This window comes from Pteronotus mesoamericanus, unplaced genomic scaffold (genome assembly GCF_021234165.1).
Source record: "Pteronotus mesoamericanus isolate MK-2021 breed Mesoamerican mustached bat unplaced genomic scaffold, CSHL_Meso_final contig_48, whole genome shotgun sequence".
NCBI lineage: Eukaryota > Metazoa > Chordata > Mammalia > Chiroptera > Mormoopidae > Pteronotus > Pteronotus mesoamericanus.
The window spans coordinates 3706683-3732306 of NW_026555180.1; the positions used below are offsets into that span (position 1 = coordinate 3706683).

At 40.2% G+C, this 25624-nt stretch overlaps 1 protein-coding gene and 1 pseudogene across 1 annotated transcript in view; one reads left to right on the forward strand and one right to left on the reverse strand.

Moving 5' to 3' along the window:
• Positions 1-19963, forward strand: part of RFX8 (regulatory factor X8) — a 231618-nt gene extending 211655 nt beyond the window's left edge. The window contains 7 exon segments of the mRNA XM_054578035.1: positions 11425-11488; positions 14260-14367; positions 14928-15005; positions 17902-18014; positions 19084-19141; positions 19144-19237; positions 19959-19963. Coding sequence (XP_054434010.1) covers positions 11425-11488; positions 14260-14367; positions 14928-15005; positions 17902-18014; positions 19084-19141; positions 19144-19237; positions 19959-19963 — 520 coding nt within the window.
• On the reverse strand, positions 6027-6431 carry LOC129074258 (60S ribosomal protein L31-like; annotated as a pseudogene).
• Positions 19964-25624: the final 5661 nt, after the last annotated feature.

Below are 25624 nucleotides of genomic sequence, written 5' to 3' on the forward strand. Positions count from 1 at the left end.
AAGACTGTCTCTCCCTGGCAGACAGAAACCCCACTGATTTTCACAGTCAAATGTTATGTGGGCACCTCTTCCCAGGTCTGGTGCTGTAGACTGGGGAACCTGATGTGGGGTTGAGACCTCATGCTCCTCAGGAGAACCCCCCTGCAGCTGAGATATCCCTCCAGGTTCTCTGCTGCCACCTGTGGGAAAAAGTTTAGCCATTTTCTTGTCTTTGTCTTTCCTACCAATCTCAATGTGGCTGCTTCTGTAAATCCTTGGTTATAAGACTTCTGTTTAGCTAGTCTTCAGTTTGTTATTCAAGTTGATTGTTCTATATTTTTGTTGTAATTCCAGTTAGGTGCTGGGAGGAGGTGAGTGTAACTTCCAACTGCCTTACTGCAATCTTGTTTGTCGTTTTTTCCTGGTCTTTTGTTAAGGAAAGAAATGGAAACACCACTAAGAGCATAGAGAGATCTGGCCTGGAAACAGGATTGGTAGCAAAGAAGTCGCTTTGAGGGACTTTTGATGACTTGGTTTCTTCATGCCCACCACTATCAGGCACTGCAAATACGCTTACTTTCTAATTAAAATTAATTTTGTCTCAAGCTAAGCCCTTACATCTTTCCTATGTTCCACATATTGCTCCTCCGAAGCCCCATCACTACAGAATTTCTGTGCCCAGGTCTCAAACACCATCTATCATACCACTTTTCTTCATGCCAGCAGAAGCAGCAGGAGGATGTAGTCTTGAGCCAGGGACAATGACACTGATGACCCCCTTAAAATGTACATCTGAATAAGTGGCCATAGAGCAGATAAGGAGTCCTGCTCTCAATAGCTTTCATTTTCACTGGTGTGGTGAATCTCTCTAAAAACTAAATGGAGGCTGTGGTGAATCTCACTAAAAACTGCTGAGGCAGCATCTGCCCTGAACCAAGGAGAAACCAAGGCTTGATTTTTTAAAACAAATGAAAAGCTTGAGGCTATTTTTTAAAAGAAAATGAGTATAAATATGCAGTATGCACCATATGAAAGGGACCCCTTCACAAAATCCAGAATGTTTTGCCTCCCTGCTCCCCTCTCCAGCATAACATCATTTCACAGGGAATAGATGTCCCCAGATTTCAATCTTGTTTAGCTGGCAACCAGATTGAGACTTGGACCCTGGTATAATTGCTGACCTAGAAATTTACTGAAGAATTGAGGCCAAAGTAGAAAGCGTTTCATTATTGTCTGGGGAGAAAGGAGAAGTGTGTGTGTGTGTGTGTGTGTGTATTTTTCTCACATCTGGAGAAATACTTCTGCTTAACTCACTTTTATTGTCTACCTCTTAGGCAAAATCCCTTGGTAATATGCTTCAAAGAAAATTTGTTTATCATTTTCCAAATAGATGAATCCCCATTCTATCTCATGTAAGTTCTGAAATTCATTGTATAGAGTTTCATATTTCTATCAGGATATATGGAAACTAACCCTTGCCTTCATTCCTACCTCCTCAGTCCACCCACATACATGCACACACAGAGGTTGTCCAAGTTAACATATTAAAGGCCTTTAAAAAAGCGTCTAGAATTGTGCCTTCAACATTTTATGCTTTTGTTCTTCTATTCCTTTCTTCTTTTGCCAGCTCATGAGTTCAGGGGGTTGCCTGGGCCTCAACAGGTCCTGGAGAATCCAAGGCTGTGGGTCTGCAGCTGGCTAGCTGTGTCAACAAAGCAGAAAGGCACAGGGTTTATCTTTTAGGCCTTACTGCACTGGAGGAGGGTCAGGTCACAGAGTTGTCAGCCTGGCACTTGTGGCCATCACAGATCTACAGATGTCACAGGAGCACCACCAGCAGTTCCTTCGGAGGTGCTCTTCAGCCCCAACAAGAGTTTCCTTTCCTTCTGTTCGTGCAGCCAGGGCACCTGAGATTTCTTGGGTGTGGGGCCCCCTGCAAGGGCTCTGATCAGCCCAGAGGACCCAACTCTTGGATACTAATAAGATGTCCAAGTTGCCACTCACTTTTTGGCCCTGTCCACACTATGGTTTTCAAGGCTGGTTAACTTATTAAAGTTAAAAAATATATATGCATTACCTGATTGTTTTCTAGCAGCTCAAACAAATGCATGTGTGGGGAATTATGCTTTAGACTGCACCTTTGCTTGGGAAAGGTTTGAAAAGCTAGTAATGCTCCTAAGCTCCCTAACACGAGGAACTGTCTCATTTATACAAAACATCCCTCCCTCACCCATCCCCAGCCCAGAGGTGCCCATGACAATGCAACATGATCTCTGCTCTTTGCCAATGAACACTGACTTCCAGCTACTGAATTTTGCGTCAAGAAGGTGAATGTGAATAAGTTTGACTTTAAACACTTCCAGCCAGGTTGTCATTTTGCAATTAAATTGTTCATAAAATCAAATGGGTTAGGATAGAGTTAAACAGTATAATAGCACCCATTTCCAATGCAGAAAATGACTAATCCACAATTCTTAGCAAACCGCATTTAAAAATAAGGTTGTTTTTTTCTGTTTTAAGATTCAAAACTTTGACTTCCTTTGTTCTTCTTATGTACATTATTTTTTATCACACACATATATTTTACAAGATGGATTACAGTGGATAATAGAAGTGAGGCCGTAAAGTCAGAGCAGGGTTTCCATTTCTAAAGTTCTGTTTTTCTTTTCCTATATGTAAAATTGGGATAATAATGAATTACTATCTACCTACCTAATGAGTCATTGTGAGAATTATGGTAATACGAGAAAAGCACTTAGCAATGAGTTAATGCTCAGTATATTTTAGTGATTAGTATTAGTATAATCAAGATGATATTAAATATAGTGTTTTGTAATCATAATGACACATGCCTTTATATGAATACATATATTTACTATTTTAACTTTAGATATAAAAATATTCATTAAATTAAGGGTTTCTTCTCCTAAACAAAACCAAAATAATTAATTTGTGTGCTTTGAGTAAGAATTGGAATAAGATCCTTTAATGATTGGAAGACAAAGCATCTTTGCTCTGCAAACTGACACTAAACAAGCATGGTACATGAAATAGGTTTTATTACATTTTTATCCTCTTACCTTTATAATTGCTTCAAGTTGTTCCTTTGGTGTTAGAGTGATTTGAGAGGGCAAATTACAATGCCAAAATGATGTAAATGGAAGTTTGGATTAATGACAAATGATGTCAAAACCTGAGAATGTGAATACAAAGTGTAGTTAGATTAAAAGAAAGTTAAAAGCCAAAAAGCATATCAGGCTAACACTACATTTGAAAAGTTTTATGGACCATGGGGAGATAAGTTGTGAGCCATATAATCATGTCTCAATTCTCTTTATGCTGGATCCTTTTTAGCCAAACAGATCATGAAAAGTAATTAATGTAAAATGTGGTAAAATGTGATTGCTGTGCTGTATCTGCACTGCACTGAGTACAATGGACAATTTGTGGGTTCCAGAGAGACCTCCCTGCACTGACCCTGTACAAGGCCCAGAAAGAATCTTTTAACCGTCATAGAAGACCTGCAGCACTGAGGCCACTTGTTCACAAGGTTTTAGACTCTGGGAGCTAGAAAAACTCTTACGAACTTCAAATCCCATTCTCTCCCTTTATAGGGATAGAAAATTGAGATCCTCAAAGTGCAAGCAATGTGTGTAAGGCCACATAGCAAGTTAGTGACAGAGCTGTTCTCCAGACCTTCCTTCTGTCTCTGGTACCACTCTGTCTGCTCTCTCTTCCTCCATTCCCCTAATCCTTCCTGGAAACTTCTGAGCCCTTTCCCTTTTCCTCAGTAGCTGAATCTTAACACCCTGGTCCTGCCTGGCTTGGGACCTGTGGAGCAGATGCTGAGGAAAGAGCTCACAAGGAACCCAAGTGACCTCACTGGGCTGATTCCCTCAGGTCACTCACTCCTGTGTCATGGGCCTTTTTCCTCTGTCATCATGGTTTGGCACAATTACAGCATATCAAACCTCAGAGAACAATGGAGGAAGACCTTCTTTCAGAACAAAGCTAGCCCTGGATGTTTGCTGTGGTTTTATTAGAGCCATATTTTAGTAACGACTGCTTTTGATTATAACCTAATAAATATCCCAAAGGACTTATGCAGAATCACACACAGGAAATGACCCAGAGGCAATAACCCCAGAACATGAGTCCATTCCAGCTGGCATTCTGTGAGCTGAAATTGTGACCTCTAATGCTGCTTTGGCCTTCTCACCTTCACCATTTCTCCTTTTGGGGATTAGGCCCCAGTATGGGAAAGGAGGTGCCATTGGCAGAGTGCCTATCTACATAGTCTCACTTTCTAGCCCAGCCCAGCCTTACCTGCAAGATTAAAGCAAAGTCACTGTTTGCAGGGTTCATTCAACATAGTTGTCTAGATACTCTAGGTGCCAATGCCCTTAAATTGGCCCCTCACAGTTACCCTCTTGCCTGAGGCAGGCCTCCAGCACTGATTCCCTGCTCATCTGCTCAGTAGCCTGGTTCTAATATTGCCTCTCACTCACCCTCCAATCATGCATATTTTTTTTCTTTAAAAATTTTTAAAACATTTTATTTATTTTTTGAAAGTGGGGAAGGGAGGGATAAAGAGAGGGAAAGAAACATCGATGTGCAAGAAAAACATCGATCCATTGCCTCTCTCCAGCTGGGGACCTGGCCAAGCTGGGACTGGGAATTGAACGGTCAACCTTTCAGTCTGCAGGCCAGCACTCAATCCACTGAGCCACATAAGCCAAGGCAATCATGCATATCTTTACTTGTATATGTTCTCTAAGACTAGATAATTTTAAAATAAATAAATAGGCTACCACCAAACATACATGTCAATCCATGTGATGATCCATTCATCTCACTTAGGGCATTCCAAAGGTGGGGAAAGATAGCCTCACTGTCCCTTTGAACAAGTCAATTGTCATTGCCTGGCCAGGTGGTGATGATTATTTTTTCACAGATAACCTTATCTTTCCATGAGGCTGATAAATTTTCTTTTTCCAATTATTGTTGTTTCAATACATAAAATCCCTGTATAACATTGAAACAATTATTGAAACCACAAAAACAACATAGGTCCCCAGTGACTATACTGAGATTTTGCCCCTATGTCTGCCACATGTCGACTTCTCTATGGCAGGAATTTCCCTTTTAGTCTTCCTTATAACAATGAAGATGATGAAACCAACCTCTTTTCATTAACTTTTGAATTAAGCTCACTCTACATTGAAAACATGACAAACTTGGGAGTTTCATTTAAAAATACAAAATAATTGACAGCACCACTCAGTTTACTGGCCTCCAAAGCTACCATGGTGAGAGGAGGGGACAGGAATGAGCAATAGGTGAGGGTTTCCTGTATTATTTCTTTAAGTAAAAACCAGCTTCCAGATTCCTGTTTCTGAGTATTCAAAGGTATGTCCCATGAAGGTTATTGTCATCATGGAAAGGGTTTCATTAAGTACTGTCCAAGTATGGTGTTGTAATAAGTGCCAACAAATCAGATGAAGCAATCACAAGTGAACTTCCTTGAGCTTATCCAGCTGCCAGTTCACAGTGATGTAAACTGTTGAACTAAGAAGAGAATAAGATGCCCCCCGATATATGTTCCCCAAGACCCTGTATTTCAGCTGTCAAAACCTTCACTCTATCTTTGAAATTATTTGTGCACTATCTTTTCTCCTCTTAGGCCATAAGCTCTGTGAGAACAGACCTGTCTGCCAGTTATAGCCACTAGGACCTCACACAATGCACAACATAGGTTAGGCACACAATGACTGCTTGATAAATGAATGAGAGATGGGTGGTGGGTGGAATGGAATATATTCATATTGTACTATGATCTTGCTTTCATTTTACAAAGAAAACATATTAAGAGTAGCATGTTAACACAGTGTAGAATGATCATAGTTGAAGAAAGTCTCAAGTGATTTTTAAGACATGTCTTAAAGGTTGATGATCATATTTTTCTATTTAAATTCCTTTTCTATCATAGCCCTTTATTCAGTGAACTTTTTTTTCAAAGGTAGTTTTATAACTTTGACAATCAGCAGTTAGTTCTCATCCACATTAACTGTTTATAGATTTTTGAAAGTGGTGACAGGTACTTAGGTGACCAATGTATAGAGCTTGTTTGGTGAATCTTCATCCTCATTTCATTTTCTGGACAACCGCACCCGGATACGGTATGGAACAGTCCTTATTTCATTGGCTCAGGCGGCTTTGTTGAGCCTGGTGTCAATGCGCACATCTGGAGTTCCCATCTCCTTCATGGAAAATTTCTGGATCTCTTTGAGTGGCTAAGGGGCACGCTTCTTGAAGCCCACTCCATGTATGCGCTTATGGATGTTGATGGTGTACTCTCTGGTCACTACCTTGTTGATGGCAGAATGGCTCTTCTTCTCACCACCCTTCTTTGCGGGAGCCATTATGCCAGGCTCAAGCTGGAAAGAAAGAGCGCGTGGTCTATTCAGTGAACTTTTATTTCCAATATTTTCTTCAGTCTTCTTTTATTCTAGGTTTTATTCATTGTTTTTATTGTTTGTAGTTTTTTGTTGCTACAATACCCTAGAATCTGTGTGGCAATGAGCTGTTTATAAATTTTACTTGGAGAAACCCTACCATTGTCCACAGTTATTGAAAAAAAATCATCAAAACATAACAAATAGAATACTAACATTTTAAATTCTTCACCTTTGGCTTTCGTTGCATCATCCTATGTAGAGATATACAGTTGACTCCTGAGCAACATAGGTTTCAACTGTGTGGATCCACTAATATGCAGATTGTTTTTCATTTGGCCTGCTCAGTTCAATTAACCTGTGCACATCAAACCTAGTTTCTGAAGGGTCAACTGGTGGCTGGAAATTCACATATTCAAAGGACCAGCTTAAATTATACACAGATTTTCAACTTTGCAGGCAGTGGGAGCTTCTAACTCTATCAACTTCACCCATGCCCACCTTCACCCCAGTACGGTCCAAGGGTCAATTGTGTGTGTGTGTATGTGTGTGTGTCTAATCTTCCAGTTTGAACATATCCTATGTCCTGAAACTTTCTTGCCATTAAGCAGTTCAAAGTTCAATTCCTATCATGATAACAACTCTTGTTAAGTAATTTAAAAGGGAGTGTTTTTAGTGGGTTTATTTCCAGACCCTCAATCTATCTGCCCTGTTTTTAATAGAGTGTTACATGGAAACATTGACCAGATGGATGTCAATTTTTCTGCCCAATTTTCCATGACTTGGGTTGGAGAATGAATTGACACAAATATTCCTGGGGTCTTGGAGAGGCTGGAAGGGGATGTGGGATGTGTGAGATGAAAGCTGTTTCCTTTCATCTCCTCTCTGACTCACCTCCCATCCCAGGCCATCTCTGCCTTGAAGACATTGTTTCCAGAAGCAGAGTGTGTTTATGTAGAGATGTAACAATCAGGTGTGAGGACATGTGTTGGAGTGGACAGAGCTGCTGCACCTCTGAATAGCAAGGACACTGGGAAGGTGAAGCTACCAAGTCTGGCATTTGGAGAATGCACATTCCCTGTGCAAAGCGAGGGTCCATATTTTCCAGTTTCACAAATGCCCACAATTAAAGGGAAAATATACCACACCACTTGGACAATACTGAGTTTATTCTTCATGATACATACATGTCTCCAGTGTAATATATGTATTCAAGAGGCATAATAAGATGGAACTTACATGTTATTCTCAGTTTTCTTGTTCTGTGAAGGTTCTCTGATATATCTCTCAACTCAGAGAATATCATTGTTTCTGAATTGATCATTTAAAAAAACCCAGATCAGAAAGTATAAGACTTCAAATTTTTCAAAATGGCGGAGTAGTAAGTGGAAGCCACACTGACCTCCTCCCAGTACCAAGCTGGAATTACAACTAAATTGTGGAGAAATCACCTGGAACAAACAACTGAACAATAGCAAGAGAAGAGCCTTGTAACTTCAGAGACACAAGAATCGGCTTTAGCGCAATCTAACTGGTAAGAAATACAGTAGATTCAAGAAGGCTAGTGGGACACCCATGGGCAGCAGCACCAGAAGGCTATTGAAATGGCCAGTTGGATCCCCCTGAGAAGAGTGGAGTCTAAACCAAAAGCATGGGATCTCTAGCCCACAACAACAGATCCCAAAAATACACAGAAAACAGCCAGCTGTGAAAAGCGGCACAGTTTCTCTCTGCCAGAGGCAGGCGGCTGGAAACGCAAAGAATTGTTTAAAGGACTAACGTGTAAATTTTTATTTGCAGCCACTTACCATGGTCTCCAGCAAAGGTGGGGGCAGAGTGGGCTAGAGACCCTGAGGAGAGATTAGGGAAGGAGGCTTTGGGGAGAGAACTGAGAGAATAGCCGGTGGGATCTTGGTGCTGATTCATCACCCATGTGGAAGCAGCCATCTAGCTCAGGCAGAGACCACTGCCCCTGAACGGCACCAGTATCAAAGGACCCAATAGCCCAGCCCCCAGGAGGGATTGCACCCTGCCCTGTACTGTCTAAGCCACCTGCTGAGTCCTGGGTGGCAGCCACAGAGAGTAGATCTCTGGCTAAGAGGGGCACAGAGAGGTCTGGTGACACTTGAGGAGAGACTGGGGACAGAGGTTTTGGGGAGAGAATGGAGAGAGTAGCCGGCGTGATCCCAGTGAGGACTCCTCCCCCACATGGCAGCAGCAAGAGAGGACCCAGTAACTCCACGCCCAGGAGGGACTCCACCCCACCCTGAGCTGTCTAAGGTAACCTGCTGAGTGCAGAGTGACTAGATTAACAGCTGAAGAAGGCAGCCACAAACAGTAGATTACTGGAAGTCTTAAACAGACTGCCTAAGGTCAGACAGGGATAACAGCTGACATCATCAGAGGCAGATCCAGAAAGTAAAAACGGTGGTCTCCAACCACAGAAGTTCACAGCACAAAGTCAGGAAATTAAGACAGATCAACTTAAGAATAAGATGCAAAAGAGAAGAGCCTCACAAATAATGGGAAGACAAAGAAACACTCCCCACTCGAAGGGAAAGGAGGAATCCCCAGAAAGAGAACTAAATGAAATAGAGGCAAGTAAATTATCAGATAATGAGTTCCAAACAATGGTTCTAAGGAAGCTCAATGAGCTCAGTGAGCTCAGAGAGAATTACAAAAAACTACAGGGAAACCATGAGGAACTTACTGCAAACTATATCAACATGAAAAAGGACATAGAAACTATCAATAAGAGAAAAGAGGAAATGAAGAATACAATTTCTGAGTTGAAGAACACAGTAGAAGACATCAAAAGCAGGCTACATGAAGCTGAGGACCAATTCAGCAAGCTGAAGGATAAGGTAGAAATAAGAGCAAGAAAATGAAAAAAGACTCAAAAAGAATGAAAAGACTTTGAAGAAAATGCAGGACAACCTGAAATGTAATAATATCTGTATCATAGAGATACCAGCAGGAGAAGAGGATGAGGAAGGGATAGAGAACCTATTTGAAAAAGTAATGATGGAAAACTTACCTAATTGGAGGAAAGAAAAAAATTCACACAAGTCCAGGAAGCACAGAGGGCCCCATTCAAGAGGAACCGAATGAGGCCCACTCCAAGAAACATCATCATTAAAATGGCAAATATCAAAGATAAACAGAGAATCCTAAAGCAAGCAAGGGAGAAAGAGGTAGTAGCATATAAGGGAGCCCCGATATGGCTAGCAGCTGACTTCTCAACAGAAACACTACAAACCAGAAGGGAATGGCAAGAAATATTCCAAGCCATGAAAAGTAAAGGCCTGCAACCAAGACTGCTCTACCCAGCAAGGCTCACAATTAAAATGGAGGGTGAAATAAGGAGTTTCCCTGACAAAAGAAGGCTAAAAAGAACACACCTCCACCAAACCAGCACCGCAAAATATGCTAAAAGGACTGCTTTAAGATGAAGAAAAAGTTTCTATGAATACCTAGTTCCTTTCAGAGTTACAAATACTTGATATTACCAATATTTTTAATACTCATTAATCTGACTGTGACAATGATGTTATTTTAAATGTTCCTTCACTATTTGTTAAAACTAAACCTGTTTTTGTATATTTCTTGCCTATTTCTATTATTTTTAAAAGCTTTAAATGACTTTTTGATATTCTTTATCCATTTATTGATTAAAGATTTATAGAACTTTTTCCCTAAAAAAACAAACAAAAAAAACCCCTATTAACCATGTTTTAGATGTGTTGCAAATACTTTCCTATTCTACTCCTTGTTCTTTAACTTTTTTTATATGTATATTACTATATAGTCTTAAATGTTTAATATAGGCATATTGTCAATATTTACTTTATATCTTCTGGGTTTGAATATTTTACTTCAGGTCATGAAAAATATTAGTTGTATTTTCTTCTAAAACTCCTTAGATTCTACATATTGATTTTTAACTCACCTGAATCTTTCTTGTATAATGTGTGAAATAGACCTCTATATTTGTTTTATTTCAAATAATAGTGAACCATGTGCCTTATTTGTTGAATAAGCTTATTTCCCCATTGATTTGAAATATCAACTTAATCATATATTTCCTTGTTAGACAGATATATATGTTTTTCTCTAGAATGCTTATTATATTTCATTGATCTACTTGATTATCTCTGTACTGGTGTAATGTTGGTTTAATTGCTGAGAGTTTATAATGGTTTTAAATTTTTTTTAATATTTTATAGTTAACTTTGACATTTTAAAAAAATCAGTCTGCATGAAAGAAAGAGAGAGAGAGAGAGAGAGATGGAACTCCTACCTTTTGAGACAACATGGATGGAACTGGAGAATATTAAGCTAAGTGAAATAAGCCAGTTGATGAAAAACAAATAACATATCATCTCACCTATAAGTGGACTCTATTCAACAAAATAAACTAACAAACAAAATAAACCACAGGCACGGAAACATGGAGCAGACTGAAAGTGACCAGAGGGGATGGGGAAAGAGGACAATGGTGGAAAGAAGGGGAAGGAACTAGACAAAGAACATGTATGAATGACCTATGGACATGGACAACAGAGTGGGAATTGACTGTGGGGGCAGGAGGTGGGATGGGTGGAAGGGGGTAAAGGGGTAAAAATTGAGACAACTATAATAGAATAAACATGATTTATAAATTTAAAAAATAAAAATAAAATTGTAAAGATAAAAGTATAAGACTTCATATCCATGATGATTTTTCTTTTCTCACAGGAGCAAATTCTACCCATGGTGATATCATATCCTTCTTTTATAAGGAATAAACCTTTAAAAATAAATATGTATTTGTCTCAATCACAGAATGGATTTTTATAACTGCAATAACTGGTGAGTTGTAGATAGAAACTTGAAAGATGGTTTTGAAATAAGTTTTATCTCATACAAATAGACTCACTGTGAAAGAAACTTTGTCCCTGTGTTCAGAAACAGGTGTCTTACTAAAATTATTATTCTGTTATCTGTTCTGTCACAATGGAGATGTCATTGCCTTTGAAAAATCTACTAATTATTACGGCATTATCCAACAAGTTGTATCATGAGTACTGAATAAAATAGATTTACTCTAAAAGACCCTGAAATATTTAGTAACTGCTTAATTAGGTGCCACTATTTTCCTGTGTATAATGTTATTATGTGTAGCCATAACCACTCACCCATTTGACCATCATTGATTGTTGAATGTTCACTATGTGCCACACATTATGCTGGGAGAGATAAGGTCCCTGTCTTCAAGCAGCATCAAGCAGCATCAAGCAGCATCCTCTGTGGCTGCCCATCTGCTCTTTAATGTGTTTCTTTCACTGTAACTTAAATGGATGCATAGGTTTTGAACAATAAATCTGTGTAAAAATGTCTCTATATTACAATTATAGCTCTTTGAATTAGAATACTAGAACTGTTAATAGCTAGGACATCATGAGTTGAATTTTATTTTAGTTGGCCAAGACAACACAATAGCATTTTGATGCAGTCTTGTTGACAAATGTCATTGAATGGAAATGTTTTAAATACCTGTTTTGTGACCAGCACTAGTGAAGGCTGAATGAAGTATGAAAGAAAACTAAAAACACACAAAAAAAATATTCATGGTCCCTTTACCTGAGTAGAATACTGTTTTGTAGCTGGAGAATTCAGGTAGCCATGAAACAACTGTTCTACTCAATGCACAGTGAAGGCTATCAGTAGTTATGGAACTTCAAAGAAGGGTGGGCCTTCTCAGAAAAGATAGCCTGTGTTCATTCCCTATTGCTGCTGTAATAAATTAACACAAATGTGATGGCTTAAAGCAGCACAAACTTATTGTCCTGCAGTTCTACATGTCACAAGTCCAACACAGTTCTCACCAGGCCAAGAGCAAAGGGCTGGCAGGGCTGTGTTTCTTCTGGAGGACTTAGGGGAGAATCCATTCCTTGCCTTTTCCACTTTCTAGAAGCTGCCCTGTTCCTGGGCTTGTTGCTCTTCTCAGTCTTCAAAGCCAGCCAGCTGAGTCTTTCTCCATGCTTCCATCTCTATGATTCTCTGCACCTAGGAAAGGTCCTTTGCTTTTAAGGACCTTTTTTACTATACCAAGGTCACCTGGATGATCCAGCATAATCTCTCCATCTTAAGGTCCTTATCCTTAATCACATCGGCAAAGTCCCTTTTGCCAGGCATTAAGATGTGGAAGTTTTGGGGAGCCATTATTCTGCATGCAACACTGCCCTTGAGCTAGTTCTGGGTTACAAGAATCCTTCTTTAGGAGATGTTCACCTTGAGGGCATTAGCTTGCATTTGTCCTAGGAGGTATGTGGGCAGTGAGGAGCCAGAAGTAAGGACATTGGGCAGCAAGAGACTCTGGGTGAGGCCCAGATGATAGATAGCTTGTCAATGCCAGGCTGAGGAATTTGGGTTTCACCCGAAGATTGTAGGAAACCACTGAGGCATTTTCCGAAGGAAAGTGATAGGATACATTTGCTTTGGGGTGGTAATTTTGGGAGTAATATCTTCAAGGATACAGAAAAAAACAAAAAGCATAAAGGAGAATTTATGGAGTAACTTAGGGGAGGCAGATGGTGCCTAAAGGGGTGGGCCATGACAGGAAGCCCCCCACCAATTGTATCTCTAGAGGTTGCCACATCATATGTGCTCACTGAAGGTTGGTGGAATAAATGAATGACAATAATTCCAATGACATTTCTGGATCTTTTGAAAATCCCAAAGTTATTTTGATGAATGACTTTTCTAGCATGGGAATCCCTCTAATTTTTTACTGAGTGCCTTCTCCTGGACAGTTTCAAATTTTAGTGAAGTTCTTTCCCACACTTTTTTAGATTTATAATTGTTTATATTTTGAAGAAAATATTTCAGTTTATGATTTAAATTTTTTTGTTTACCGAAAGATTAATTCCTTTCACAGGAAAAGGCCTGAGAGAATTGACCTCAGAGACACATGAATTTACTTTTTATTATTTTTATTATTACAATATATGCTTACTCATATTCTCCTTGTAATAATTTCTTAAAGTACTATAATAGTGTATTTTCAAGTGACTTCTTCAGAACAGATGAAATTATGATGCATTTTCCATGTGGCAATATATAGATTCATGCAAAGTTGGACAAAGAACAGTCTGCCTAGAGCTGAAGTTCTCAACTTGAGTGTACATAGGGCTCACTTAGGAAGCTAGTTAAAATTAGATTTCTGGCCTCATCTGATTTACGAAAACCCTAAGGAGATGACCCCCAAGCACCCCCACAGATTCTAAGATAGATGTTTTCAGGACACTCAAGAAATGCTGGCTTTGATCATTAAGGGTTACCTTCTTTCCTCCTTGATAGAAACAGTTTACCTTTCCGTAAATTGTTTTTCTAAAGGAAAGTCTGCACCTCTCATTTTCCTTGTTAGTTTGGGCCTAAGATTTCTGATAGAACTAGCCACTTACAGATGTGGTGACTCAAGGAGGGACAATTAGGTGGACAAGAGGTGTAAAAATATATTTGTGGCATTAAATTATTTATAGATAATATTTTCATTGCATGTAATTATACAGCACTTGTAATACATGATCATGAGAGTGATACATCTGGCTAATATATTAAGTTCTAACTCTTTCTTGATGACCATAATTAATAGAATTATAACAGAAAGTATCTTTTGAAATAAAATAAAGGGGAAAGTTGCTGGGATCAATAAAGTCTGCAGAGGTATGGATAAAAGATTACACAGAACACTAACCTATGGTAGTGATGTGATTATTATATGCTTTATATGTGAGAAAATACATTTTATTAAAAAAATAATCCATGTGTAAATGGTTTCTAGTATGAAAATCATTCACTGATAACAGAGCCAGTAGGATTGCCTTTGTCTGAATTCAGGAGATGTCTATTCTGGGAGCAAGAACTGGCAAAGAAGTACCACTATGAAATGGTAGCCCTGCACTCTGGGGAGACTTGCTTTTTATGCTTTTGATACCCCAGGCAGTAAATGTCTTTTTATTTACCTATTATGATTGCTGTACCAGATGAGTAATATCTGCCTTCTCTCAGGCACATGAAGACCAACCTTTCCTCCTGGGCTTAGTGGTAGTCAGGAAATTCAGGTCTTCCTCTCTTGTTCTATAGAAAGGCTATACCTGGGACCACTATATCATCTTCTAGAGTGAGAGCCTTCCATGACTGGGAAGGGAACAGAATGTGGATTTTTTAGAAACTGGGTCTGGGGTTATGGAGGGGGGAAATTGGGGTTTAAGGAGAAAGGTATCAATGATTGATGACATTTATAAAGGGTGGTACAGACCCTGGAGTTACGATATTTAAATTGAAGCTACATCAGTTTTAGGCCAATAAAGTATGCATTACTCCAAAGATACTCAACTACTGTCATATCAGAATTGCAACAGCCTCCAAAGACTTCATAATGGCCTTTAAGGAGCAAGTTCATTCTTAAAATAGACTGCAAACTGAAATAATTTTTCACCTCTTTCCTAAATGTCTTTTCTTGCTGATGAATACTGCAACTATTGTCAAGGCATTTTACAAAATGTGAAGAACCAAGAACCTGAAAGGGTATGATTTTATCTATAAAATACAAGTGTTTATGACTCACTATTAACCATTTTACTTGAAAGAACCCCACAAGACATGTCTACTGGTAATTCACTGCACTGAAGGGCACAGAATTCAGCTATTTTACAATTAATGAATTCTTGAGGGTGATATTTTTATTCAGCTTAATCATTTGGGAATTTTCCAAGGTGCTAATATATCTAACTTTATGCTTTAAATATAATTCAGTTATGTTTTTAGATCCTAATTCCAGCTGATTTTGAATAGAGTATTGGTAATATTCATCCTGGGATTTTCAATAATGCTAGTCATTTTATTGATGCATGCTAACTGAAAAAGAAGCATGGTTTTCAAGTAGGATGATTTGACATGGATATTATCATAAATGAACTGTGGAAAACACAAATAAATCTTTTAACCATCCTGAGTTTTATCTTTTGCAGTAGAAAAATGGAAACCTAGGGAAACAAGTACACATTTAAATAAAAGCTTTTCTGATGTTTTAGTGTTTGAAATACTTCAGCTTTGGGTGATTATATTCATTCAGCATGAGCACATTTAGTAAATACTTTTTCAGTATAAGGCATAGTAGTGAGGTAGAGACCAAGATGTCTTAAAAGTGGCCCCTGTCCTATTAATGCAATGTTTAAAATATACACCCACACTGGATATCTATTATATTTCTCCTTTTCTTCATTCACTCATTAATATTAACTTATTCTTACCCTGTGACCAGTACCATTTCTGAAACTAGTAAAGTAGTGTCCATAAGTCTTGGTAAGTTGTAGTCTGGTACTAAAAGGAGCAATATAAGCCAATAAGTATTTTACTGTATAGTAAACTGTAGAATAGCAGCATGATTAGATTGTTGTGAGTGCCCAGAAGTAGAGATGGCTAGGGTGGACTCCAAAGAGGTGGCCATGCACTGGACTCCAATGGAAAAGCAGAGATTCAACAGACTAAAAGGGAGTGGGAAAGGGATTCCAGGTAGAATAATAAGTGCATTCAAAGGCAGCAAGATGTGTACAGACAAATGACAAAAACGTCACTGTGGCTAGTATCTTTAAAGGAGGGAAGCCAAAGGGGAGGTGGGAAAGTAGGCTGGTGTTAGGAAATGCCTTGTATGCCCTGTAAAGAATCATGATTATTGAGAAGACAGTGTGGGAGCAGTGACACCGATTGCCATATTGGAGCAGAGAGTATGGTCAGGATGTTTTGTCATAGGCAAGGTAAGAAATGATGAGGGCTGTCAGATGGGGAGCAGTGACGATGGCATCAGAGAGAAATATTTCTGAAGTAGATGCAACAGGATTTGATAACTTGGACATGGGAGGTGAGGGAATAAACAGAGATGAGCCCATAGCTACTCTCATTGAAACCCACCAACCCCAAAAGGTCATGCTCCAAACTTACCGACCTAAGAAGGAAAGGGTTAACATATCCCACTTGTCCCACTACTGCATATCTTGTTGAATAACTATGAGTCTCTGTAGAGATGGCTTGTTCTATACACTTTAGTCATGCACCTAATAACAGGGTTTTAGATCGGGTAACTCAAGGGTTGGCCCCAACTTCCTTGACAGCCTGCACAGGGGGAGCAGTGCCTCGCCTGAAGTCCCTGGTGGGCCCTTGTGTCAGGGCTGCATGCCTTAGAATACTGGAACCTGCAGAAATCCCCAATAGTCAAGAGTTATTAATAACTGGCAACTCAGGTTGGCCACAAGGTTCAGCCACAGAATCTGAAAAATCAACATGGGAGAAAATAAAGAAAAGGAAGCTGCTGTTTTGTTTGTCAATGTAACAAACATTTGAATGTGTAGAGAATTTTTGGTGAGTTTATTTGAGCCAAACTGACAACAATTGCCATGAAGCAAAGTCTCAACAAATTGAGAAATGCTCTGGGAGAATGGCAGTTTAGCACTTTACTTTATACATTACAATCAAAGGAGGAAACATAAAGGGACTACCTGAAATCCATTGATGATAGAGTAAGGAGATAGGAAAAAGCAAAAAAGTTGGGGTGGGGGAACTTTGGGATTGGTTAAAAGGTAAAATGATAAAACACGTGTTTGTTTTATACAGGTGAATACAGGATAGTTAACAGAAAAAAATTTACATGTTAACAATAACAATGAGGGAATTTATAGTCCCAAGGGGTTTGGAAAAAGAAAAGTGACCTTGACATTCCAAAGTATGTTATCATAGGTGCAAAAAGACAGCAGACAGGCTCAGTTAATGTAAAAATTGATCTTTGTTAGGGAAAAATACCAGCCTTGGCCATGACTACCTACCATGACTACTTTTAGTTAATAAGTTCTAATTTCAGACCATCCTTTGTGGTTACTTTAAGTCTCTGAGTTTGTAAGTCTGCCTCACAGGCCTTCCCTGAGCTTGTCAGGTTAATATGTGGCCCCTTTTCATTCACATGTTCCTCAATAAAAGCTGTCCACATCAGTCTTTAAAGAAGGCTCCTGTGTAGAATGACTCCAGGCCGCTTTTGCTTACAGAAACCTTAGGTAAATTCTAACTCAAGGTCAAGGAGGAAGCCTCTTTTATTAAGTACTGTTATCCTTTTTCAGACCTGAAAAATAACAGGGTCAACCAGTCAGTGAACATTCATTCTAAACTCTGCTCTGTACCCCCCTGGCCATTTCCTCATCCTATTATAATCGACAGAGGCCCTCTTGTGGTTCAAACTCTTTTCCTTTCAAAAAAACTTCATGAAAATGTGTTCCTCATTATTCTACCCAAATGGAAAAGCTGATAGGTTAAGTTTTACATTAATTGGAATGAAACTCATCCTATTATCACTTGGGGCTAATTAAGTACATATGGGGACTCAGTCTCACCAGACCCAAAACAAGTTTTTGGAGATACCTTCCATTCCTTACCTCAGGTGGAGAACTTCCTTACTTCCTTCTGCAAATCTCTGCAGCAAGATACTGTCATGCTTATGTCATTGCCTGAGGTGTGCCAGCTCTTTAAACCCTATGAAGTACAGAAGTACAAGGTAAGAAAATATCAGTTGAGTTTCTGGTTTTTATCCTTCCAGAAGTGGGTGCCAAAGGCTGGGGTAGAACCACAGCCCTTCTCCACAGTGTCCATGGACTTTAGGGGTCTGAGCAGTAAAGAGCAGGGTTGGAGGATCACAAGCTTTTGATAGTTCCCTAAAACTCAGCTTTTCCTTCTGAATTTAGTGAGAGTCTGAGTTACCTCATGGAAGGTAGAAGCCAGTACACATGGTAGCCTTTGGTTTCAGCGACCAAAGAACCCCAAACTGAGTCAAAATTCTTTCTCAGGTAATTTCAATAAAAGAAGACATGTTAAAATGAGTTATTAGAATAAGTGCTTTAAAATAAAATATACATAACTGCCAGGAGTTTTGGGTTTGTTTGTTTTTATACTCTATCTCTAGAGTGATTATTATAGTTTGGGGGCCAATTATATTTTCACTACAGTTTCTGTGGTGAATATCTGTTTGTTTGTTTGTTTGTTTTTTAAGCAATCATGAACCATTATCTTTCTTTTTTCTTTTTTTTTTTAGGAAACAATCTTGTGATTCTGAGTTTTTAATACAAATGTTGAAAACCAGGGCCTAGGTTCAGCCATTAAATATTTTGGTTTGACCCACCTACTATTGGCCAGTATAGTGTTGCTTTAAATTTTAAGTCAGTCCTAGCTGGGTGACTCAGTTAGTTGGAGCATTTTCCCATACCCACTAAAATGTGGGTTCATGTCTTCATCAGAGCACATACCTAGGTTTTGAGTTTGATCCCCAGTTGGGGCACTTGTGGGAGGCCACTGATCTCTTTGTCTCTGTGTTTGTGTCTCTCTCTCTCTTCCTCAGGTAAGGATTAAAAACATTTTTTGAATCCATTATCAATATTTTAACACCTTCAAATAAAATTCAAATTCTGCTCCTGCTCAGTGAACTGTGGCAACAGCTGCAGCATGGCTGCCCGCTTTGACTAGGTGGGGCCTTCTCTCTGAATTCGTGGCATATGTGACCTTTGGCTACTTGTAATTAGAGGATACCTGCACTGGCCAGCAGTCATAATATCTCTTCACTTTTGTTGTGGGGAATTAAAGATGTTCTCCTTAATGATTTTCTGGAAGATGTTTCTATTTACATAACTGGAAATCTGTCCAGTTATTTAGTAAGAAACTTAAACTTTGGCTGCTTAATACTTTGGATGGCTTTCCAGCCCTCTTACAGATCTCCAAACTCAAAGGTAGGTTTTAACAGGAAAAGTAAATACTGTGAGAGTAGATACAGAATTCGGCTTTCAGACTGGGCAGGATCTCTCAGCTGTGTAACGCTTTTTCCCCTACATGCACAAATACAATTCCGCTTCAGACCACCTGGCTTGTGTTTTAGTGCCAGTGGTGTATTCCTGTGCTGATCCATCCACACCCTTTTACTGATTCCCTCTAATGAATAATATCATGGAGTTTTGACAGGTTCAAGGGGTTAAAGGTATGGAAAAGGTGCCTGACTGTCATAAAGACAGAGAGAATGTGGCTGGTGCCTCCAGGCAGCCTGCTGAATACCATTATTCTTCAACTAGCTCCCTGGGGCAGTCTGCAATCTTCACTCATTGCCCCTCTAGCAGGCTCTGGCCAACATTCTTCCACATCTTTGTGCTTTATGCGGTCTCCCAGAGAAGCTTCAAAAAATACACAATTCTCCTTAGAAAGTCCTCCCATATCTTTAAGTTTCTCACAGCCTATGGGGGCATCAGCGTGTTCTTCTTTGTAGTCTTGGCTCCCTGCTGACTTTCTAGAACACTTTTACTTTCCTTCAGCTGCCAAGTTATGGTCTCTGATACAACTTTCACCAGGCTCTCTGTCTGTTCAAGGCTAACCATGGCTTCCTTTAAACACTAGTATACACCTGCTGTGTAGGTACCATCTTTATGGTTCTGGAAATCGCTGTTTTCCCCCTTCTGCCAGTGTGAAGTTTCTCCATTATGCTTAGAGCTCTCTCCAACGTCCCCTCCCCATCCAGTCCTACTTTCCTTTGGTCAGCTTAGGGCCACTGTCATCACCAAGCTTGCCCCAGCTATCTCCCTACTCTTCAATAAATCTTTGCACATTGTTTGCTGGCTTCTCACAGACTGCCCACAGAATAGGATAATGTCTATTTTTACCCACCATCCCTGCACCCTGTTCAATACTCATGTTGGGAATCTTGATCCTAGTTTGATCCATTTGGAAATTTTTACCTTCCCAGTGTGAGCTCATGGGTCATACAGGTTCCAGTCAAGAAGGCAGTAGGGTAGGGACACTGCAGAGAGAACATGAGGTCTGAGACTTTCTGTGAAAGGAGAAAAGAAGCCTGCTTCAGTTTTCCTGGGATCATGTTACCACCTGCCCTAACTCAAGCCCTCAGTTTCTCTCTGTCCCTCCTTTAGCCTACTTCAGTAGCTTCCTAGTCAGTTGATTGTCCTGCCTCCAACCTCAGTCACACTCCCATCTAGACCCAGTGATTATTTTATTTTTAATTTTTATTTAAATTTTATTATAATTTTTTCCATTATCATTTAGTCCCCTTATAACCTCCTACCCACAGCAATTACCGTACTGTTGTCCATGTCCATGAGTCCTTTTATTTTTTTTTTTTTGCTTAATCCCTCTCTCCCCTTACCTACCTCCACTACCAGCTGTCATCCTGCTCTCCATCCATGAGTCTGTCCACATTTTCCTTGTTAGTTCAGTTTGTTCATTAGATTCCACATATGAGTGAAATCATATGGTATTTGTCTTTCTCTGACTGGCGTATTTCACTTGGCGTAATGTTCTCCAGATCCATCCATACTGTTCAAAGAGGTAAAATTGTCTCTTTTTTATGGCCAAGAAGAATTCCATTGTGTAAATGTCCCATAGTTGTTTTATCCCTCATCTACTGATGGACATTTGGGTTGCTTCCATATCTTAGCAATTGTAAATAATGCTGCAATGAACATAGGGGTGCTTATATTCTTTAGAATTAGTGTTTTGGGTTCCTTCAGATAATATTCCCATAAGTGAGATTGTGGGGTCAAAAAGAAGATCCATTTTTAAATTTTTGATGTATCTCCATACTGCTTCACCAGGCTGCATTCCCACCAACAGTGCAAAGGGGTTCTCTTTTCTCCCCATCTTGGCCAGCACTTGTTTGTTGATTTATTAATAGTAGCCATTATGAAAGGTATAAGATGATATCTCACTGTGGTTTAATTTGCATTTCTCTGATGATTCATGACATTTGAACATATTTTCATATGTCTATTTGCCATCTGTATGTCCTTTTTTGGAGAAGTGTCTATTCAGGTCCTTTCCCCATTTTTTAACTGGGTTGTAAGTTCTTAATAAATTTGGATATTAAATCTTTACCAGTTTTATCAGTGAATATGTTCTCCCATTCTATGGGTTTTTAATTTTGTTGATGATTTCCTTTGCTGTGCAAAGACTTTTTAGTTTGATGTAGTCCCATTTGTTCATTTTTTCCTTTGTTTCTCTTGCCTGGGGAGATGTATCTGATAAAATATTGCTACAAGCAATGTCCAACATTTTGCTGCCTATGTTTTCTTCTAGGATTTTTATGATTTAGATCTAATATTTAAGTCTTTGATCCATTTTGAATTTATCCTTGTGTGTGGTGTGAGAAAGTGGTATGCTTTCGTTTTTCTTCACATATCTGCCCAGTTTTCCCAACACCACTTATTGAATAAACTACTTTTAGCCCATTGCATGTGCTTGCTTCCTCTGTCAAACATTAATTGACTATAAAGGTGTGGGTTTATTCCTGGGCTCTCTACTCTGTTCTGTTGATCTATGTGTCTGTTTTTATGCCAGTACATGCTGTTTTGATTACTATAACCTTATAGTATAGTTTAATATTTGGTAGCATATTCCTCCAACTTTGTTCTTTCTCAAAATCACTCTTACTTTTCTGGGCCTTTTGTGGTTCCATATACATTCTTGAAATATTTGTCACTGGAATAAAATCCAGCACTCATTTATGATAACACATAATTGGAATCTTGATAGAAATTGCACTGAACCTATGGATTGCTTTGAGTAGTATGGACATTATAATGATGTTAATTCTTCCTATGCATGAACATAGTATGTACTTCCACTTACTTGTATCTTCTTCTATTTTTTTCTTCAGTGTCTTATAATTTTCCCAGTACAGGTCTTTTTCATCCTCGGTTAAGTTTATTCCTAGGTATTTTATTCTTCTTGAAACAATTAGAGTGGGATTGTCTTTTATTTCCCTTTCTGTTAGTTCATTATTGGCATATAAAATGAAACTGATTTTCTCAGTATTAATTTTGTATCCTGCTACTTTGCTGAATTCATTTATCAATTCTAGTAGATTCTGGAAGGAAGATGGCGGAGGAGTGAATGGGAGTCACCCTGACCTCCTCCCAAGACCAAACTGGAATTGTGACTAAATAGTGGAGAAATCACCTGGAAAACAATGGAATGATAGTGGAAGAGGAGCCTTGGAGCTGCGGACAGACAGTGGATTCAGCTCACATATCCCAACGAGTGAGAAGAGTGGTGGAGGCTCGAGAGGGTGGGCTGGGCGCCAACGGGCACCAGCACCAGAGAGACATTGAAACGGCCAGTTAGCTCCCCATGAGAAGAACAGGGTCTGAACCATAAACAAGGGACCCCTACACTACAGCAGCTAAAACCAGGAAAACACACAGACAAAACGCAACCCCATAAAGCTTAGGGGCGCTCTCTGCCAGAGACAGGCGGCTGGGGATGCAAAGAGACATTTAAAGGGCCAACGCAAAAATTGCAGTGGCAGCCACCCTCCTTGATCTCTGAGTAGAAGCAGCAGCAGAGTGGGCTGGTGCTTAGGAAAAGATTGGTGAGGAAAACTTTGTGAAGAGAACTGAGACAGCGGCCTGCAGAGCCCCGGTGATAACTCATCTCCTACTCTGCAGCTACCATCTCGCTCAGGCATAAGGGAATCAATTAACCTGCCTTCTGTGCGCTTCGCACACAGCTTGTGTGCATGTGAGCTGGGGGGCTAAGTGCAGACAAGCTGGAAGAAATAGAGGATCCCTGGCCAAAGGGGTCACACAGCTGCATTGAGAGCCTTGAGGAGAGACTGGAGACGGAGGCGTTGGGGAAAGAAAAGAAGGAGGAACCGGGGAGTCCCGACTCCCTCCCCATTCCGTAGTCTCCATTTTGGGCAGGCAGGCCGTGCCCCCAAAGAGGCAGAAGCAGGGCACGCACAAACCAGACTGCCCGCAATTGCAACGTGGTCTGCAGAAATAGTGGATCCTTGGCCGAAGGAGCCACATAACTGCCCAGAGATCCCTGAGGAGAGACTGGAGACAGACGCATGGGGGAAAGAACAGGAGGAGGAACCGGGGAGTCCCGACTCCCTCCCCATTCCATAGTCTCCATTTTGGGCAGGCAGGGCACACCCGCAAAGAGGCAGAAGCAGGCACACAGGAGCCAGATGGCCTGTGAATACAACACGGTCCACAAAAATAGTGGATCCTTGGCTGAAAAGGTCACAGAACTGCCCAGAGACCACTGAGGAGAGACTGGAAACGGAGGCGTTGGGGAAAGAACAGGAGGATGAATGGGGAATCCCAAGTCCTTCTCCTTTCCATAGTCTCTATTGTGCGTGGGTAGGCAACGCCTTCAAAGAGCCGAAAGCTAAAAAGCACACAATAGACAGCCCAAAATCACCCAGTGCAGGCACGCACACACGCGGCAAGTGGCCGGTGAGGGTTGGCGAACGCGTGTGCAGACCCTTGAGGGCTGGCCAGGGCTCCCACAGGTTGGCGCCCAAGGGGCCTATGAGGGAGTGCACAGATTGGCAAGCGCAGGCGTAAACTGGCCCACATGGGCCCGCGAGTGCAGAGCTATCCACAGAAATAGTAGATCCTGGGCAGAAGGGGTCACTGAGCTGCCCAGAGACCCTGGAGGAGAGACTGGGGACAGGATTAACCAGAGCCCTGGAGAAGACTTCCTACCATTTCTGTAGTCTCCATTTTGCGTGAGCAGGGGATGACCCCAAAGAGCCAAAAACAGGGAAAGCACACAATAGAACACCCTAAACTGACCAGTTCCGGGGTGCCTGCCGGGCATGGGGCCAGACAAGTGTGCAAGGTCACGAATAAGCACCTCAGGGCAGGGGCAAGCCTGCACGAGCACAGGCGGGTGGGGGATCCTGCCGGCCGGGGAGCGTGCTCAAGGAGCCAGCATGAGAATGCAGAGTGATCCACAGAAATAGTGGATCCCTGGCTGAAGGGGTCACAAAGGTATCCAAAGCAGGAGTCAGACAGAGACAGTAGACTCCTAGAAGGCTCAAACAAACAACCCACGGTCATATAAGGTCAACAACTGACATCATCAGAGGCAGGCCCAGAAAGAAAAGTAAAAAAATAAAAAATTAAAAAATTAAAAAATTAAAAAATTAAAAAATATAAATAAATAAATAAATAAATAAAAAGACCACCTACTACCATAGAAGTTTAATCCACAAAGTCAGGAAATCTAGATGACCCAATTGAAGCAGAAGCAAAAATAAATAAATTAATTACTTATTTACTTAATAGATTCTCACAAAAATGGAAAGAAAAAGAAGTTCCCCCAAAATGAGTGGAAAAGGGAAACTCCCACAGAGAGAGCTAAATGAAGTGGAGGCAAGGGAACTATCAGATACTGAATTCAAAACAATGGCTCTAAGGAAGCTCAATGAGCTCAGCCAGCTCAAAGATAACTGTGAGAAACTGCAGAGAAACTATCAGGATCTTACAGCAAACTATATCTGCTTGGAAAAGGACATAGAAACTATGAAGAATACACAAGAGGATATGAAGAATACCATTTCTGATTTGAAGAACACAGTAGAAGGAATCCAAAGCAGGCTAGATGAAGCCGAGGATCGAATCAGTGAGATGGAGGATAAGGTAGAAAAAAGCTCCCAGAAAGAACAGGAAATGGAAAAAACACTCCAAAAGAATGAAGAGGAATTTAGGGAAATGCAGGGCAACCTGAAATGAAATAATATCCGTATAATAGGGATACCAGAAGGAGAAGAAGAGAGCGAGGGATAGAGAACCTCCTCAAAAAAGTAATGATGGAAAATTTCCTTAATTTGAGGAGAGAAAGGCTCTCATGGATCCAGGAGGCACAGAGGACCCCACTCAAGAGGGACTCAAAGAGGTTCACTCCAAGACACATCATCATTAAAATGGCAACTATTAAAAACAAAGAGAATCTTCAAGGCAGCAAGGGAGAAGGAGAAAGTAACTTACAAGGGGGCCCTGATGCAGCTAGCAGCTTACTGCTCAACAGAAACACTATAAGCCAGAAGGGAATGGCAAGAAATATTCCAAGTCATGAAAAAAAAAGGCCTACAACCAAGGCTGCTCTGCCTAGCAAGGCTCTCAATTAAAATAGAAAGGGAAATATGGAGTTTCCCAGAACAAAACAAGGCTAAAAGAATACATCTCTACCAAACCAGCACTCCAAGATATGCTAAAGGGACTGGTTTAAGAAGATGAAGGAAAAGAGTGAAAAAGCAAAAAACACAGGTACAAAGGGAAAAAAGAAATAGGTTTCTATCAATAATAACTCTCAATGTAAATGGTCTA